Source organism: Haliaeetus leucocephalus, unplaced genomic scaffold, assembly GCF_000737465.1.
Source record: "Haliaeetus leucocephalus isolate CR32 unplaced genomic scaffold, Haliaeetus_leucocephalus-4.0 Scaffold92, whole genome shotgun sequence".
Taxonomy (NCBI): Eukaryota; Metazoa; Chordata; class Aves; order Accipitriformes; family Accipitridae; genus Haliaeetus; species Haliaeetus leucocephalus.
In genome coordinates, this window is record NW_010972528.1 from 5,380,510 (window position 1) to 5,398,859 (window position 18,350).

General features: G+C 36.0%; 1 protein-coding gene across 6 annotated transcripts in view; it reads right to left on the reverse strand.

Moving 5' to 3' along the window:
• Positions 1-18,350, reverse strand: part of FTO (fat mass and obesity associated) — a 259,203-nt gene that overhangs the window by 122,342 nt on the left and 118,511 nt on the right. The window contains exon 9 of one of the 6 annotated variants that reach the window (XM_010584885.1): positions 8,159-8,258. The exons of 4 other annotated variants lie outside the window; for them this stretch is intronic. In XM_010584885.1, the coding sequence (XP_010583187.1) occupies positions 8,243-8,258 (16 nt within the window). In that variant the 3' untranslated portion in view covers positions 8,159-8,242. Of the gene's footprint in view, positions 1-8,158; positions 8,304-18,350 lie in introns of those variants that run through there. One more of the 6 variants, XM_010584874.1, reaches the window with a different exon arrangement.

Consider the following 18,350-nt stretch of genomic DNA (forward strand, 5'->3'; position numbering starts at 1 on the left):
TGATTAGCTGCTTTCCTCAGAGATAACCTTAAACAGAGAAGAAAGAATACAATTTTATGGGCAATATTACCTGTAAATATGGGAGTGTAGCAAGCATGCCAATGACAATTTTAAAAAGCTAAGAGTCATTAGGCAGTGACATTGTGAAAACTTCAGGTTTTGATGGACTACAAATTCAAATGTCATCTTCATCCTGACTCTAGAAATGTGTATTTTAGGCCAGCTGCTTTAATAACTGGTATTAATGGCTTTCTCAAAAAATTATCTGTTTTTAAGCTATCTCATGGGATATCTGGTTTGCAATTTCCTCCACACAAGGTATCTTTCTACTGAGGCTGAAACTTCTGTCCTCTCTGTCATTTATTTGGATAAAGGACTGCTGCAGATTTTTAAAGTACTGAAAGTTAGTAGTATTTTGGTCTTTGAACTCCATTCAGTGATCAGGAGTTGAAATTCATAGGAAACATTTTCTTTATGAGAAGCAGAAGAAAGAAAACTAGTTAATAATCTGCTGCATAAAGAAATAAGTACTACAGTCTTTGACAGAGAGAAAAATATGCAATGTGTATTTTTGTGACATGCATTTAAACTAGATGTTACTGATTGTTATTTCATCTATTTTGATTCAAAACTAATTACACAAGAGAAGGGTCCCATCCTCATATACACACTCTGGTGGGGGACACATTCTCTATGCACTGTCACGGCATTTTTCTGTAGATTACATACATCTATTTCAAAGGTATTCAGCAACAGGTAACACCAACATTCAAAACCCTTTCACAACTTTCAACTGTGAAGAACTCAGTAGTACAATTTTTTTGCCACACTGCTTTCTCAGCATGGATTTTGTAAACATGAAGCTTCTTTCTTTTTCATTGTCATATATATTGCATGGCAATTTCGTCTAGGAATTTCAAAGTGCTATATAAGGTAGAATAAATAGTCTAAGCTATACTAAACAGACCTTTCTGGAGGTACAGAGCAATTATACCATTGCTCTGCATCTCAAGTTGTTTATAATGCAGGAGGACAGGGCAAGACAACACAAATTCTGAATGATATTCTGGCAAACTCTGCTTACTAGGACGACTCATTCTGTATGAGTGCAGTATACATACCAAGAAATTAGGTATGCATGCACATGCATGTTGGGTGGTAGAGCAATAACATACTAAAATGAGGGGAAGAGTCTATTTGGATAGTTTCTGTAGTTCTATGACTAAGACTCCTGGAGCAAAATAAATTTCCCATTTTTGTGCTATGCAACTGGAACACTCACTATAAGCTATTCTAGGTATTTGGCAAATATCTCTAGAACAAGTAAACAACTACATTGCGAAAGCAATTTTATGGCTCCATCCTGCAAATACTATCTGCTGCAGCACTTGCTCTTTAAAACCACAGCAAGTTAGCTGTGCATTCACAAACATTTTGAAGGATCAAAACACTTAATACATGTCAGCAGTCTAAGGGCAATGGCCCACATGGAACAGATGCACACCTGCCCTTTCCTTCATAGAAGCACACACATGGCATCGCTGGTATCACTGCATTCTAGCTCCTGCTTGAAGGACTGGAAATAGCTTTTTGGGTACACTGTTTCTAGTAAGTTAAAGGACCTTCCATCAAGCTCTTCAGCTGGTAAATTAAGAAAGTCTACTGCACAAGTATTTTCACATCTTTATAATGTTGAAAATAAAAGCTTGCAGATGTTACAGAAACATGCAGCTACGGTGAGTACGACAATTTAAATGCACTTTCTATCCTTGTAAGACACATGAAACAAAGCCAAGAACTCTTTGGCTTTACATTCTAGTGAAATCCAAACTGGTCTGAACGACCATAAATGGTTACTGTTTGTCTTGGCTCCTACCTATATCAGATTCAGACTGAAGAATCTTAGTGAAGAAATTATAAGGGATAGAATGGGTATTTCTAAATTACAAGACTGCAATTCCAGTGGCTCAGTGTATCAGTTTTCTGTTTCATCTAAGTCTGCTGTAGAGAAAATTGTGGGATCTGACAATAAAGGATCGAAAACATTTACTTCCGTGAGCCAAGAGCTTCTTGCCTTGATTATATTGAAGATTAACCCCCCCACCCCAAAAAACTAGATGAAGATCAGTTACATTTTGTTAATGACTCAAAGAGGCATAGGTTACCAACAGAATGGTTACCAGCAGCATTTTAAAGTGCACTCATTTAAAAAGGTATATAATTGCAGTTAAATTAATCTAATGCTGAATTTTAATCCTAGAGTTGTGTGTGTGTGTTTTTCAAGTAACTTTTACATTTATACCATTAAAAATTAAGGGGAAGCAAGCACTGCCATTGTGTCTTCTGTTTGATGGGGAGATATAACACTTAGGACTGACAGTCTATCACCACTTAAAAACAGCACTCCTTGTTTACTTTGATTTTTTATCTGACATTAATGACTTCTTGGCCAGATAGCCAGGTCATGTTAGTGACATGTTAGCCGTCAGCACTACTCACATCCAGTGCAGAAGGAGAATGCAGCATCTGTGAGAGTAAAGCAGACCAGCATTGCCAGCTTTTGTTCCCCTTTGAGTCAATCAGCAGAACTGGATTAACAAGTAGAAAGGCATGATCTATTGCACATAGGATGTGCATCAGAATGAAAACTCCTTCCTCAAGGCTTGTACTAAAGCCGTTAACTGGTATCTGAATAAGCAAGATCATAATCATAACTTCAGTTGAAACCTAATGCTCACGGTAATACTAACACTGATATACAAAGCTTCCTACAGCCGCTACACAGTTTGCTGGATGGTGAGTATAATAGAACTTGTGTGTTTGACAACCAGAAACCAGTCGGAGGTATTTCAGAGACCAGGCCAATCAGTGCTGAGGATGCATGCTTCATGGCAATCCATGCAAGTCAAGGCAACTATGATTGCTACCCTTACTCATCAATAACTGACTTCCTAGGAATCATAGAAAAGATAAATATTGGTAGGGCATTTGGCATTACATAAGCTGAGAATCACAGTGGATGATGCACACAGGACAAAACAGACAAGGATCATTTTCCCACCTAAACTGGACTATAAATTCTACAGAATATGGACCATCCACTAGTGTTCGAAATGCTCCTACAGTCAGCACATGATCAAGAGCTTAAAATACATCATTATTAATTTATTATAAATTACTATTTCTATTATACCCTCTCATAATACATGACAAATATGACTAGAAGAGAGATGCATTAATACAATATAATCCTTAAAATCGAAAAATGGAAAAGGATTAGGACCAAGGATGCATGGATGGCAGGGCAAAGGGGAAGCAGAGAATGGAAAAGTTCTGAAAAAAAATATACTTCCCCTCGAGGCCTTTGTTAAAAGCATTGAAATCTATGGGAAAAATATGAAGAAGTTAATTTTTTTTGGTTTGTTTGTTTTGGACTGAATGCTAAAAATTTGTTAAGTAACATTTCAAATATTACTACTATTGTGACCGGTTAGACAGAGAAGCTTAATGACTACTAATCATCAAGGACTATAAAAGTTATACCACTGCTAGAATGCCTCATTCTGAATGTGGCTTAGTTCCACATACATAAACCTAGCACCTCCTCCTTTCACTCCATTATTCAACAGCAATTAAGGATGGGATGTTATATAAGAATCACCCAATATTCCAAGCCACAATTTAAGGTGATGCACAGCTACCTGAAGTTTATGGGTACTTCCTCCCATGAGATGTATTCAACCACACAGAAAAAAAAAATCCCTAAGATGTATTACTCATAAAAGCTCACTATGTTCACACTCTTCACTGTCCTATAATTGCAATAATTATTACAAATAACTGTCCCCTAAAAGTAAGCTTGTGGATACAGAAATCAATTGTGAACCATCTGGTTATAGTTTTCCACCTTCCAGCGTCAGTAGTGATAGTGGTTATACACTCTAAAATGAAGTTTTAAATAATTTTATCAATATACACAGCATTCAAGTAATGAACGCCAGAAGTTTCAGCTAAGATATTTTTGTATTAGAAAAGACAAATGACTCATGAAAGATAAGTTAGCATAACTGCAACAAACGTATTACCGTAGTATAACATAGGACATAAAGCTTGCCATTTGCACCATTAGGTTTGCCACAACAAATGAGACATTGTATGTGATGTATAGCACAGGAAAGAAACCACAGCTGTTTGCTTCTGTTGAGGAGTACGTAGGTGCTCTGCACCTGAGTCTGCAAATATTTATTAAGCCCTTAACAGTGAGGTTGTGATGTTCGGAACAGCTACTGCTGAAAACCATTATCTATGGATAATTAACTATGTCAGGACACTGAGGTCCTAACATGAGGTCCTCATAATTCCCCACTAAGGAAAAGACAGTACAACATTATTATAATATATTAGTAATATTTAACAACAGGATTATACTATTTGTGTTTTAATAATGAAGGCTGAATACCATAGCAGGGCTTAAATTAATATTAGTTTCTGATGGTGCAGTTTAAGCCAGGCTTAACAAATTCTCAGTTTTTTGTTACGACTAAGCAATGTGATACAGCAACAAACAAGGACAACATCTAATTAGAAAATTACTTATTTATAAATAAAGCATTTGTGTCGTTGCAGGTCTAATTATTATTAATGCATTTTTTCTATCATTTGCCAGCAGAAGCCTAAACTTATTGGAAGAAAAAGGAAATGGAAAAAAATATTTCTTATTTTTTATTTGACCAAAATCATTCACTTGAACTTTGGAAGCCCTTGTATTTTTTTCAAACATTTTTAGAAACAGCTAGTAAAAAAAAATTTTTCATCACGCAATAAAAAGGCTTTTTGACACATGAAGACAAAAGCTTCAGGCCGTTTATTAAGACTACTTCCTACTGTGTTGGGCTTTGTTTTATCTCATAATTAAAATCACACCTGAGCTGGGCCATCTGTGAGAGTGTATTAAGTTTCTTACAAAACATGAAAATCCTTTCATTTTTTCCATACAAACGCCAATAAATCTTGTAGGGGTTTTTTTCATGTGACACAGAAAAATAATATGCTTAAATAAAGGTCAGGCTTTGAGCAAAAAAAACTGAGCAGGCAAACAAAATTATTTTTCTGTATTCATCATCAATTGTACCTCATAATAATTGATACATTTTAAAAAGTTGTACACTTAAACATAAAAATGAAACCTTTTTTCTTTTGATGTTTGACAGTATGTTGTTTTCTTACAGTTTCTTTTGTAGGATAAAAATAAAAATTAGTAAAAATTGAAGGATTAGTATTTTCCATATCAGTTAGCAATTAAGAGTGCACAGAAAAGGTCAGTCAGCACTTTTCAAGATCAGCAACTATGTCAGCATGCTACTGCATCTGCTTATAGGTTCTAGTGAGAAAAAAGAAAAGGTAGGTATTTCATAAATGTAGATACTTTATAAAGTTCAAGGGCTTTTTTTTGTTTTGGTTGATTGATTTGTTTGTTTTAAAACACTCTGAAGAAAGACCAAGAGGATTTCCTTTTACAGCAGGACATCATGGAGCAAGAGAAATCCCTAAATATAGCCCAAATCCATCAAACCAAGACTATGTCTTTTCAACAGAGTACTTCTGTGTGCACAGTTAAACCGAAGGACTAATGACAAGACGACCTAAATTCATGCTAGAAGTCAGACATATACTTAAAGTAGCTTGCTTCGAACACGTGAAAATTCAAACACATAAGTGATTCTATTTAATTTGTTGCAAGCTATATTCCTTCAAAGAGACTATATACATTCTTGAAATTATTTTGTTTAATGCTTCTGTTGAGCCAGGAAGCAAATACATATCATCAAGCTGCTTCATCATGCAACTTTAATTACACAATTAAATTTGCATAGTATTTTGGTAGCCCAACAATCCTACTCAAAAAAATTTAAACTTCTCACCCAAGGCGAATTATAAAATGGCTATCTTACACATAGAGAGCAAATAGATCAGAAGGCCCTAAAATGGTAGTGAAGAACAGGGATTTTCCATCTCAGACTAACAAAAGAGCAAGGTATAGGAATATTGTGGAATAAAAGAAAGAAATTATTTCACATCAAAATGTGCTATATTAGACTACAATAAGAGATATAAGCAGTATTGATAACTTGTTTTCATGGGCGAACTGAATGAGCAAATGGTCAACTGCATGCAGCAGTCCATTGATTTCACAAGATTCAACATGCACAGAGCTCTTCCCATGTTACAGGAACTTATAAGTAACTATTAACAAGCAGAAAACTCAAAAAAATCATTTTTCCTATTACAACAATATTAAAAATTATGATTTCTCTTCTTTATACATTTTGAAGCACCAAGCTTCAACACTGATCTCTGCACAACCTACCACTGATTTAAATCCCTTTGATATTTACACATATTTGGGCTACAAAATAATTTTTGTTCTTCAAAATTCATTTGGCTAATAGTGCACTTAATTGGCAAACACATTTCATTTGAGTTTGTGTTCCTTTAAATTACTACTTTTACAACAACAAAGTCTAAATTCTGTGTGTCATAAATAAGACTCTAAAGCCATCCCCCCCCCCCCTTTTTTTTCCCAGATGTTTTGGAATTTAATGACTATCTAACACTAAGGCTATTTTGAAAATTCATTTTCTTCTTGGGTTGATGACATAAAAGAAGATATTGAATCATGGTTAAGCAAGAAACAGCTACATTTTTTTAAATGTGTCTGCCTGTGACAACTGAGTGGTCTGGATCTAACTCTTAAGTTGTCCTCCCTCCCATTATTTTACAGCTACTTTAATTCATCTTCCTAAAAACCAAGTTTGCAATACTACATAGTTCAATTGCTTTCCAAATGCAGCTTTTTCTATTGAAGTTGGCCAAGAAACAAAGGCACTTTATTCTGAAAAAAGGTTTTCTTATTTAATTGCACAAAAAAGATTACTTATATTTAAAAGAGAATTACTTTAGTAATGACCATTTTACGTGCCAAATTACAAACCATAAAGACTCTTCCAGTTGGATGCGTCTTTCTGCAGTGGTGTCACAAAAAAGTCTGAGATTCCATCACAAGAAAATGTGAAGGATATTTACCAGGACCTGTGCCCTGATTCTCTTCTCAGTTACACTAACTTAAATCAGGAGTAACTCTTTTGAACTCAGCGATACTGCAGTGGTGTAAAATCAATGTGAGAAGAGATGATGATGATGACAATGATACTCCAGATACTTTCACATGATTATAAGCAAAATAAATGTTACATTTTTGGATACTCAGCAGTCATCTTTATCCCTTTAGAAACCAGTATGGGACATTAATATTCTTAGACTTCTTCCCTGTCCCCATACTGTCTACTTATACAAATTCATAAAAAATTTAGTGAGAACTATACTAGAGCAACTGCAGATACCTCCCAGTTATGATGCAAAATCATAACTGGGAAGTACCTCACAATGGAGGAATTGCTTTGGCAATACTGATGGATAATCTTTCTATAGTAATTGACATCCTACAGCATAGGAGATAATGACATAGATGACCAGGTGAAGCAACCCTGCAATAAATGGTATATGCTAGCAACAGTTAACAAATTTTCCCCTATCTCTTCTGTGAGAGACAGGGGAAGGATGAAGCCAAGAAGGAACTCTACTTCTGAGAAGCAATGCCTCTGGGTCTACTCTTGAGGCAGCCCTGTTTTTACACCTCACTTTGCCCAAGGCTGTGCCTAATGCAGTTTCCCTCCGAATAAACTAAACAAATAGAAATAGAGGATTCTGGTCAGTTGAAACTTAGGAGTTTTTTCTCTGAATAGACTGAAATGTGTGTTGTTGACTCTGGGAAAAGAATGGACCTCTAAATGGTATCACAAGGAACATTCACTGTAAATTCCAAGGAAAAGACCATAGTGAACATACATTAGAAGGGTACTAATTTGCACTCTCTAATCAGCCTTTCCCCCCACTTTGCAAACATGTAAGAGGTCCAATTTACAAAGTCAGCATTATTTCAAAAATTTTTTCTTCCCTGTATAATCAATGATCAAAAATAATTAAAACTGAATGAAGACTGTCAAAACAAATGAACAATATATATTTAGATGCATTATCCTCGCTGGTTTTCATTATTGTGTTCGTTCATTTTCTTCTCAATTGAATTCACAACACTTACTCATTCACAATGGGTCTGTACATTCACCTCTGCACGGCAGTTGCCTATGGAAATGCGTTAAGTATCAGCTTTCAGTGTTCCTTCTCATATGCCCTCCCAGCTGTAAATGAGGTTAGGAAACAACACTGTAAACACAGCAGTCCTTCTGAAAGGTAAAATAGTGGAAGAAAAAAAGCCTCTCAGGAAATTTGATTTGTACTTAGGTTTCACTCTTAAAGCAACACCCAAAGCTTGACAGCATTTAAAACTATTGAAATACAAAATATTAAAGGAAGAGACAGCAGAATAAGGCATTATATTTTTATGGTAGTCTTGCATTATTACTATAAAGAGCAAACTAAGGTATTATAGTAATAATACAAGTGCACTACAAAAATATAAATAGCACTGAATGCTGAATGCTCATTGCTCTGAGTACTGGGCTGCTTTATTTTGACTTTTCTTCTACTCCCCCCCTTTTTTAAAGAAAACAAGTGTTTGCAATTCCTTCAGCAAAAAAAAAACCAAACAAACTAGGACACACACACAGATGTCATAAATAATTCCAATATAAACCCATGCTAATTTATTTAATGTGAAACTCCAACACAAATTACTTAGCAGTGAAATTGCACCTCCTCGTATTGTGTATGCGAAATAAAAGCGAACAGATGTGCTCCTCCAAACCAAGCTATTGCTACAATTAAACCAACAGTCATTTCACAAACCAGCGAGCTATTTCACGTGCGTCTATGGTGCTAATCATCTTCTCTCCACTGCCCCAGCCCAACAGAACAGCGAGTTATTTATAGAGTTATCTATCTTGCACTTTGCAGATGATGCCTAACATTATGACAACAGTGAAAAGGTCTCCGTACCTGCCTACCTAAAACAAGTTTCTGTAAAGTAATGAATAGAGACAGCTTGGGGACCATCCACCTGCACTGCCTGCCTTTTACTGCCTGCAAAGTGAAACCACAAGGGATTGGCAGAAGGTACTTGTCTGACAGGGCCAGGACAGCCTTTCTCCTCAGTGACAGCCTGGGCCTAGCCTCTTAAACCTGACCCACCATAATTCCTTCACAATGCAGCAGCGAGGCAGCTGACAGTAGCAGCTGCACCTCCTAAGCGAGATGGATGGAATTTTCATAACTAGTTCCCCAAGTTACATTTTACCTTCAAGATAATTTATGAGCTGCTGCGGAGCCTTGAAGAGACAATATGCTTGCCATAAAATTAACTGTAACAGTCTTGTAGGTTATAATTAACACTGGGAGGGTAGCACCAACTGGATGAAACACATGGCATAATTGATGGTGAAACTGGAAATTAAGGAAGCTAACAATATCATTACTGTGCACATCACTTTAGTGAAACCTATGCTTTCCAGGGGTTAATTACAATCCCCATATAACGTACACATTCTGGTGGGGAGTGGATGAGTGTCACAGCTAGGAGGAGGCAGGTTTGCTGGCAAGGCCACCTTGCACCTGGACTGATGTATATATTGTTTTTTTGCCTGGAAGAGATATACATGTCAAAGCAGCAGCACCAGCACCTGAACATCTGGCAGCAGGCACACTGTAGCTTAGAGATAGATGATTGCTCAAGCCTCATAGAATATTTCATTTTCTCTGTAGCCAGCATACTTAATGGCAAAGAAGAAAAAATCCTCTGTGAGATTTCACTTAATGGCACACATTATTAATTTAAATGACTTGAGCAAAGAAAAACATTTTAACTTTATATTGCCATAACTTAGCAGCAAATTAAGATTTTTTTTTTTTTTCTTCAGTGTATTATCATCTTGGTTTATTACATTAGTCTTTAGAAACATGCAGAGCAATCCTTTTACCATCTTGCCTGTCAAGGGAATACTGAACAGAAGATGCAATGCTAGAGAGCTAGTTAATCAGAAATAATATTATAAACTGCTGCCATCTTTGGGAAGGAGAACATGCAATTCATCTACCTGTATCTAAGACTCTACTCTCTAGCCAAGGCTTAAGGAATCATTAGTGCAATGTATTTATTTGAATCTCTCTCAAATTATTTTAATGAAACTTTTTTTTTTTGTCCCTGGACAAGATGTGTGAAAATGTACAGATAAATGATGCAACAGTGTCACCTACAGGCAAGCAAAACAGTTAAAAGCCTTCTCCAACATCGCACCCCCTTGCGTCTCAAATCCCTTTCCTCCTCTCCTTTCCCCTCCTCCAACCTCCCCCTCAATCCCTAATGCAGACATCTGGATTTTGGTATTATCCATGTCTCCAAATATAAAAAGAAGGACAAATACCTAAAATGCTTTCAGGATGGCCTAATATAAAATAATTAGACTTTGTATGTAGCAAACTATGCCTCACAATAAACATGCTGTACAGCTAGCAAGTCATCTATGCTACAGCGGATACATTGATTACCTTACATCTCCTGAGCACTTGTTCAAATCCACCTTTACTAGATGGTCAAAAATAATTCTGATAAGAATATTTTCCAGAACTCAGAAAGACCAAATGTTGACATTACTAAATATGAGAAAACAAAAATGAGAAAATGTTGACTTGCCTAAAAACAACTGGCAAAAATTTTAAGAGTATTGTCTAAATTTGTACAATAAATGCCCTCTAGCATAATCTGGAGCTAAATCTAACTCCCAACACATCCACAGGCATACCCTTGTAGAAAGAGTGGAACACCCTCTTATTAGTAGCTCTTAAAATTCTCAGAACTCACCTAGTATTACTGCTTTTGCTTTAATACTCAATAGCCTTTTCTTAGCTTCTCCCACAACCCCTGCATTTTGATAGCCTGTTTCTCAGTTAATCTTTTTGATACATCTCAAGATACCTTTTTGTTTCAATTATTTTTCTCAATTTCTAATTATATCACTGATGTCCACTGACATTACTTTAACACCCTCCTCACCCATGAGTCTCATCTGCTCCACCACCAACCCAGGCTAGATAATCTCCAGAATACAACATGGAAATAGGAGTATTATGAATTACTAATAAGCTGGGGTGTTGTGTACCTCTAGAAGTGTTCTCGGTTAGCTAAGGTACTCAAGTAAGTTATAGTAGGATTCTCTTCTGCTACTATTATATATGGTTTAAGCACTACTATTAAGCCCCTATTTGGGGCTGCTGTCATTTACCAAAATAAGACAAAAAATATGAAAACAATGCATGCTATGTAACAGGTTCCAAAGTTCTCTGTTTTTACAGAGCATCTTAAGCATAAGAAACACCAACTTCCTTTTTTAGCTATTTTAAACATCATCATAGTTTATAATTTAATAATTCTACATCAATGATACATTAAGAATTGAAAATTCAGGCAAAATAAACAGGATAAATAATATAGCCAAATTAAACTGTTAAAGTGCCCCGAAGATCTCATCAGTAGTGAAAATAAGCAAGAAAATCTAGTTCTATTCTCCAGTTCGTCTTACTTTCTCTGATTAGTTGATACATCTCCAATCCTTTCTTTGAACTCCCAGTTGAATGCACTTCCCTCTCGTGCAATGCTGTTGACATTGTCCAGTAATTTACCATGGCGCTCTCACCAGCATATGATTATCTGTGTACATTACCATAACTTTTAGTGCAAGCAAACTGTAGAGCAATGCAACAGACTGACATCCACTTTTTGCCCACAGCCAGCCATGATATTCACTGGCTTATCACTACCTCACAACCATGGTCTAGACCGCTTACAGCATTGACAGCATCTTGCTCAGTTTCTACATCCATTTAATTTTTGGCTGCTCCGAAAATGCCAGCAAGGGTACCAATTAGTGTCAGCTGTAACAGTTGCTTTATGTGATATACACACCTGCCTACTAGCGTTTGAAAACCAATGCATTTTACATAGGCCATCAAACACAGATACCCAATGGGAATAATCTTTGGCACTATCTACCTAAACCATATTTGAACCGCTGACCTGAAAACAAAAGGCTTTGTATTTCATTACCAATCCCTGGAGCCATCAAGTTCTATATATGTGGAACAACTTTAATAACATAAGGCTGACAGCATTTAAGACTTAAGTCACGAACTTATGTAAGCATCTGGTCACTCATGCCTCATGCTATGACATGATAGGCATGCCATTTGGCTAGGTAAACCCTTCATGTTACCCTCTTGTTTTTCTGTATTGGTAATGTATACAGCTTATTTAACACAGATCTTCCAAATTAGATTTATTTAATTCAGCTTTATGACAGGTAAAGCTGTGACAATAATGGTACTAACAACATTAACAAAGTCCTGTTTGGATAAGGCTTCTATTATTTTACAGAAGAGAGAATTCTATCTTTAGACTCCTTTAATTTTACATGTCTAGTTTTAGACAAAATTTTAGTTCATAGTAAGTTTGCAAGTAGTTTTATGGACATGTTACATACCCTGACATTATCACAATTTGCTGAAGGCAAAGGAAAGTATGGATTGATATTGCACAAGAAAGAAACCTCAGTGGATAAAGCAAAATAAATCTATGATAATTTTTCATTCTCAGGAGCAGTCACACTTTATCCCTAGTTTATAACACCAGGTCTTTCGCTAATATGGGCAGCTAGAGAGCTCTGTACAACCCACTGAATTCTCCCAGCTTTTCTCCTTTTCCCCTGCCTCTGGCAGACACCATTCTCTCTTGCAGGAATGATGACAACTGATGCTAATGCTACTTTGTGGTTCAACTGTCTGATGATGTGGCTAACACTTTGTCTCCACAGATTATAAATTTGTCACCTCTGTGATCTATTCAACCTCCAGTATCCTTCAGCCTGGAAATGCAACAATCTCTGTTTCCAACATTCAGATCTCCTAGTGGTAGTGAGCAAATCATTGTCAAACCACTGGAAAGACAATACTAACTATCTTTCTTGTACTGCAATCACCAAAGCTTACATAAACAAGGAAATGTTACCCATGCTGACTTTAAAAGCCTGTCCAGGTGAAATAAAGTTTAAAAAAAAGAAATTAAAAGAAAAAGTCATCAAACGCACTCTGAGAGTGGGAAAATTCTTTATCACTTTTTGTTTTGGAAACTTTAATTGCACTATAAATAAGGACTAAATTTGTGTCAGTTGTCAGTTTTGGGAGTGTCACTGAATGATCTTTTGAAAAATCCATCTAATATAACATGAAGAAAAGCATGAAATCAAAAAAGGGAAATGTCAAAGAATTTTGATTTAGTAGTTACTGAGGTATGGGATGATGCATCTCTATGGTTTTCAAAAGTGGAGCATTAAAACTAAACTAAAATGATAAAGTAAACCCTCAGAGTAAACAATCCCTATGAAGTGCCTTAATGAAAGAGTCTGACACACAAAAGCCACATGCAGAGCTGAAGTTCTGTGACTTTTACTAGACTACCCTATAATACCATTTGTTTTAAGTCCCTACACCAAATAACAGGGTTTTTTTGCACCATATTTGCTGTGTATATAGTGACATCACAAAGTAAGCAGCAGCATTTTCTGTAAGTAGCCACAGCTTGTAAACATAAAGTCTTTTCAAGGATAAAGGGTCAAGACAGTTTCAAAGGAAATAATAGTGGTGGTTAAACAGCAGCATTTAATCAAGCAGTATTCCCATTGTTCTGTAGAGTACTCGTACCTATTGATCCCAAGCTTGGCTGCTTCAAAGACTCCCCAATACAAGAAACACAGGTGAAAGACAGAGGCGGAAAACAGGAAGGGTCACGAGAAGCAAAAGAAGTGTGGTAATAAGCAACTGGAGAAGAGTCAAAGGTCAATCAAGGCAGCTGATGTCTAAGCATAACTACAGCAGGAGACCTGACAACTTCATTGAAGTCACAGTGTTTTCTCCATTCATTTGAAAGCTGCAAGGCTGGTTTCCAGTCTGCCTCAAAGCATCTTCCCAATTAACATACAGTATTCAGCATTACCATCTAAGTCACAATGTACATTTACTTTCTGAAAAACTGTTCTAGGTTACATACCCACGCATACATACAAAATATGAATCTCAAAGAAACAAAATATAATTTTCATATTTTTCCCCCGTGATTTCCAAAATGATGAATCAAAATTTTTGTCTATGCTTGTTGGAAACTTACTGAGTATCCGTTCCAGCTGACACACATATAGTCTAGAGAAGATAACTGTTACAAAAAACTCACTGGAGATCACGCAGCTGTGTGTACTGAGTTCCTTACTAATTTCAGAAACATGGACACTGGATTCCTCATCATGAAAAAAACCCCTGTCATTCTAACGTTACACAAACCAACCACAAAAGTTTTAAACAACCCAAATACTTCCCCCCACTTTCTGTCAGACTTTGATACCTCTGCAATTTGTCTGTTAAATCTTTGGAACTAGTATAGCTCCCATTGCAGCAGTTTCTGAAGAGTTCACAATATTTCATATATTTATCATCTTGGCAGGCCTGTGAGAGTGTAAAAAATTTCAGTATTTGTCAACCAGTCTTTCAACCAGTATTACCACAATTCATTTAAAAACTAGCATTTAGCAAGTTCCTGAAAAATACACAAAGTCTGTGACAGAAGGAAAAAAACTGCTCCAATTTTCCCAAAGCCCATGCTAACTTCTTAACCCATGGACTTTTCTTCTGTTACAGAGGGAAATATGTTCCTTCTTTATGTCAACACCACTTTCTCCTACTGGAGCTAAAAAGAGTAAAATCTACCTCAATTACCTTCTTAGATATGATCTAAAATTCCAAGGTATAGAGATGTAAGGCATAAGAAAAAATTTAACAGCTTCTTCAAAGCAGAAAACAAAATATATAAAAATCTTCCTGTTTGTATCTCATTTAACGTGCACACTATTTTAGGATTCCACTCTCATATTCTTCATTGTTCTTATTATAGAACCAAACAGCGTTATCACAGATTAGGACTCAATTGTCACACTAGGTACTTATAATTTAAATTCCTATATAAATATCCACATAATAATCCAGATTTTACTGCTGAGAGGTAAGACTATCTCAGTAGTATGATAAGCATTCACTGTAGCTAGAAAAAAATACATACCTTTACACTGTTATGTCAAAACTGTGAGATCTAAGGAGGAGTTTGACAAAGGCAAAAAATGCTAAGAAATTATAGCTCAAGTTTGGCTTGAAACCTGAAACTTATACAATTTGCTGTGAGTAAGAGGTTCTTTCTTGAAGTGCTGTGCAAAGATGGAAGAATATAACAACTCTAAAAATACACAATGATCTGATCTACAAAATGTTACAGGTTATAGAATGACCACATAAAGTAGATTTTTTCTTTTCACTGTGTTATTTCAATGAGGCAAGATTTTAAGCTGTTGATTCTTACAAGATATAATGAATTAACACTTTTCTGCTGTTTATCTCATGAACCAGAGGAATTTTATGTTTATGTTGGTCCAAATTATTTATCGAATATTTATTCTGTTTTCACTATGTCTATTTGTCACTACATGATGACTTAGAGAGAACTTAAGATTTCAGAATTTGGCTAAGTAGCACAAATATGAAAATACAACCATCAAATAATTTTTTCTATCAATCTTGAAATTCATTATGTTTCTCCAAAACTTTACATTTTCCATTATGTGGCTGAATTTCCCCTAAGAGAAATTGTGCAATTTCACTCAGGGAAATAGCAAAATGGACATCAGAGTCTGTGTCATAATAAAACTATTTTGGACTAATAAAATTTTTGCATGAAAAAGACTTATTTTAGTAACGGTTTAACTAACCATGTTTTTTCCTAGCAGTTAATAATTTCAATGCAGTTAACATTATCCTTTAAATTAATCTATTGTGGATTTATTGATGACAAATTAGTCTGGTAGTGAATGAAAAATTTAGCAAAAAACCTACTAGCAATTAAGTGCAGCATGTCATGCAAGCATTAAAACCAATATTATTATAAGATGATACAAGTTCTATTAGGAGAAATAAGAGATGCCATTTTTATTGAACTATAGTCCAGTTCTCTTGGGCATTTACTGATCAGGAAAATTGCAACATTCTCTCTTGAAATTCAAGCTGGGTTTTTTTTTTTGTTTGTTTGTTTTTCCCCAGCCAAACCGTTTCTTTATGATATAACAACTTTCCCAGTTCCAGTTAAAAAGTAAAATAAAAGATGTCAATAGCATCATCAACAGGGTAAAAATATTAAAGCCTTTTCTGAAAATGAATCAGGTGCAGATATTGAACTGTACTTTTTCATCCTTTGTCTCACTTTTCAAATGATAATTTCTTCCACAGCCACCATTAAATCTTGATCTATTCCAGCTCTCTGTATGGGTCATTGATTCTAGATGTACCATGGTTATTTTTAAATGTTTCCCTTTCGTAGAGAAAAAGAGGGCTGTCTAGAGCCAGATGGGTAACTTCACACTTCATTTATCAAACCCAATGCATTAGACTCCACCCTCTCTTTCCCACTATTGCTGTTAAATTTCCATATAATTTGGCAACAATTTTCATTATCATACAGTGACCCTAAAAAGTCTGTACAGGTTTGCATGGTTAGTCCAAAATTCACAGCTGTTCCCTTTACCCTCTATTTGTTACAGTAGAACCTAAGGTTCCCCTTACTTTATAAGCTGAACAGTGACCTTCTATAAGTAGAGGTCAAGAAGGGGTCAGTTCAAAGGGCTAGAGCAGCTCTTTAACAGCTATAACAACCTGTCCATCAGGCACTATCATGCAGTATAAACAAATCTGGGGCTTTAGAAACTCTGGACCATTTCTGTTAACACTTAGAGGACATTCACTGAATCCTACCTGAAGTATTTTGGATCACTACCACTTGACAAAGAACAACTTGAATCCCTAGAAGACCTGCTCAGATACTTAAGATACTGATGACATCTTTGAGTCAGAAGTATGTGAAATGGTGTGCCATAACACTAAGCGCACTACCATGCATTTTGGACTGTGGAGATGAAATAAACTTAGAGTAATTTCAGTTTGTTAATATGCAGAAACACTGGTACAACTTAAAGCAAATAATGCAAGCACATGCTTTAATCAAGTAGATACATAGCAAAACAGTTCATAAGCCTTTCTCTGAGAAAGGCCAAATTTCTAAAAGTTGAATTGGTTTGTACTAACAGTTCCCAGCATGTATTTTTTTTATTTAAGGTGTCAATGACACAAATAAAACCCATGAAAGAACAGAACGGCTACATAACTCTACAAAGACCAAGTGCAGAGCAAAGTTTTTGCCAGCTGCCCTCCCTTCATTGACCTAAATTTCTTGAAGTTGTACTGTTCATAATGTGCTCTCTAATGCACAATGTAAGGTAATTAGAGTCATCTGTATTTAACTTCCAGAGGAAAAAAATTCTATTATCTAATCTAGCTGATCCCCTGATAGCCTGTTGAAAGTAAAATACTGTAACCTATTGCCTGCCCTTTGACAAGTGCTAATTATTTCCTGTCCAAGCACATTTTTCTCATGTAATTCCAAAGTACACAATAGACTGATCTCTAAAACATGGGGAGCCCTGCTAGTACCACGGCGGACGTTTTATAACTTTCACCACCGTATGCTTGATGGCTACCACAGTCAGTGCTTCATTCCAGACATCTAGCTGAAGCTTTGATGAAGTAAAGTGAGGTGTATGGTAACAGTCTGTTTATGCAGATCATATGGATGAGACTCTCAGATAGGGCACTGGAAAGGGAAACATCAAATGGAAAGAAAAAGGATTATGGATATTTAATACTCAAAGGACACTTTCTTTCAGAACTTTCAAGGCACAATGCTCTTGAAATTTTCTTTCAGGTGTTTAGTTTTAAGAAGGCCTGCACTTCGTCTGCTTATGCCTCTCCCCACCCCCACCCAAGAACTTTAGTATTTCTGTGGCAGACACTAGACTCTGTCTACAACTGCAACACTGGCTCCAGCCTCCAATTACATTGTGAGCAGCAAGTGGAGGCCAGAAACATGGTAACCTGCATTACTTTTAAATGAGTCCTGATTGCCATGACTCCTGATGACTTCGTATATTAGGAAATCATTGTTAAGCTAAATGAACACTAAAATATATTCCACTCATTAGATTGTTTAGCCTTTTCTTATCTCTAGGAAGCTTTCTATTCTGATTCACAACAAAGATGCATGTGTCCCATGGAAAAGCCTTAAGTGATTTCCTCTGTCTCCAATGTAGCCAAACCATTTGCATTATTTAGCAAGCATGGTGACGGAAGGCACCTCCCCCCAC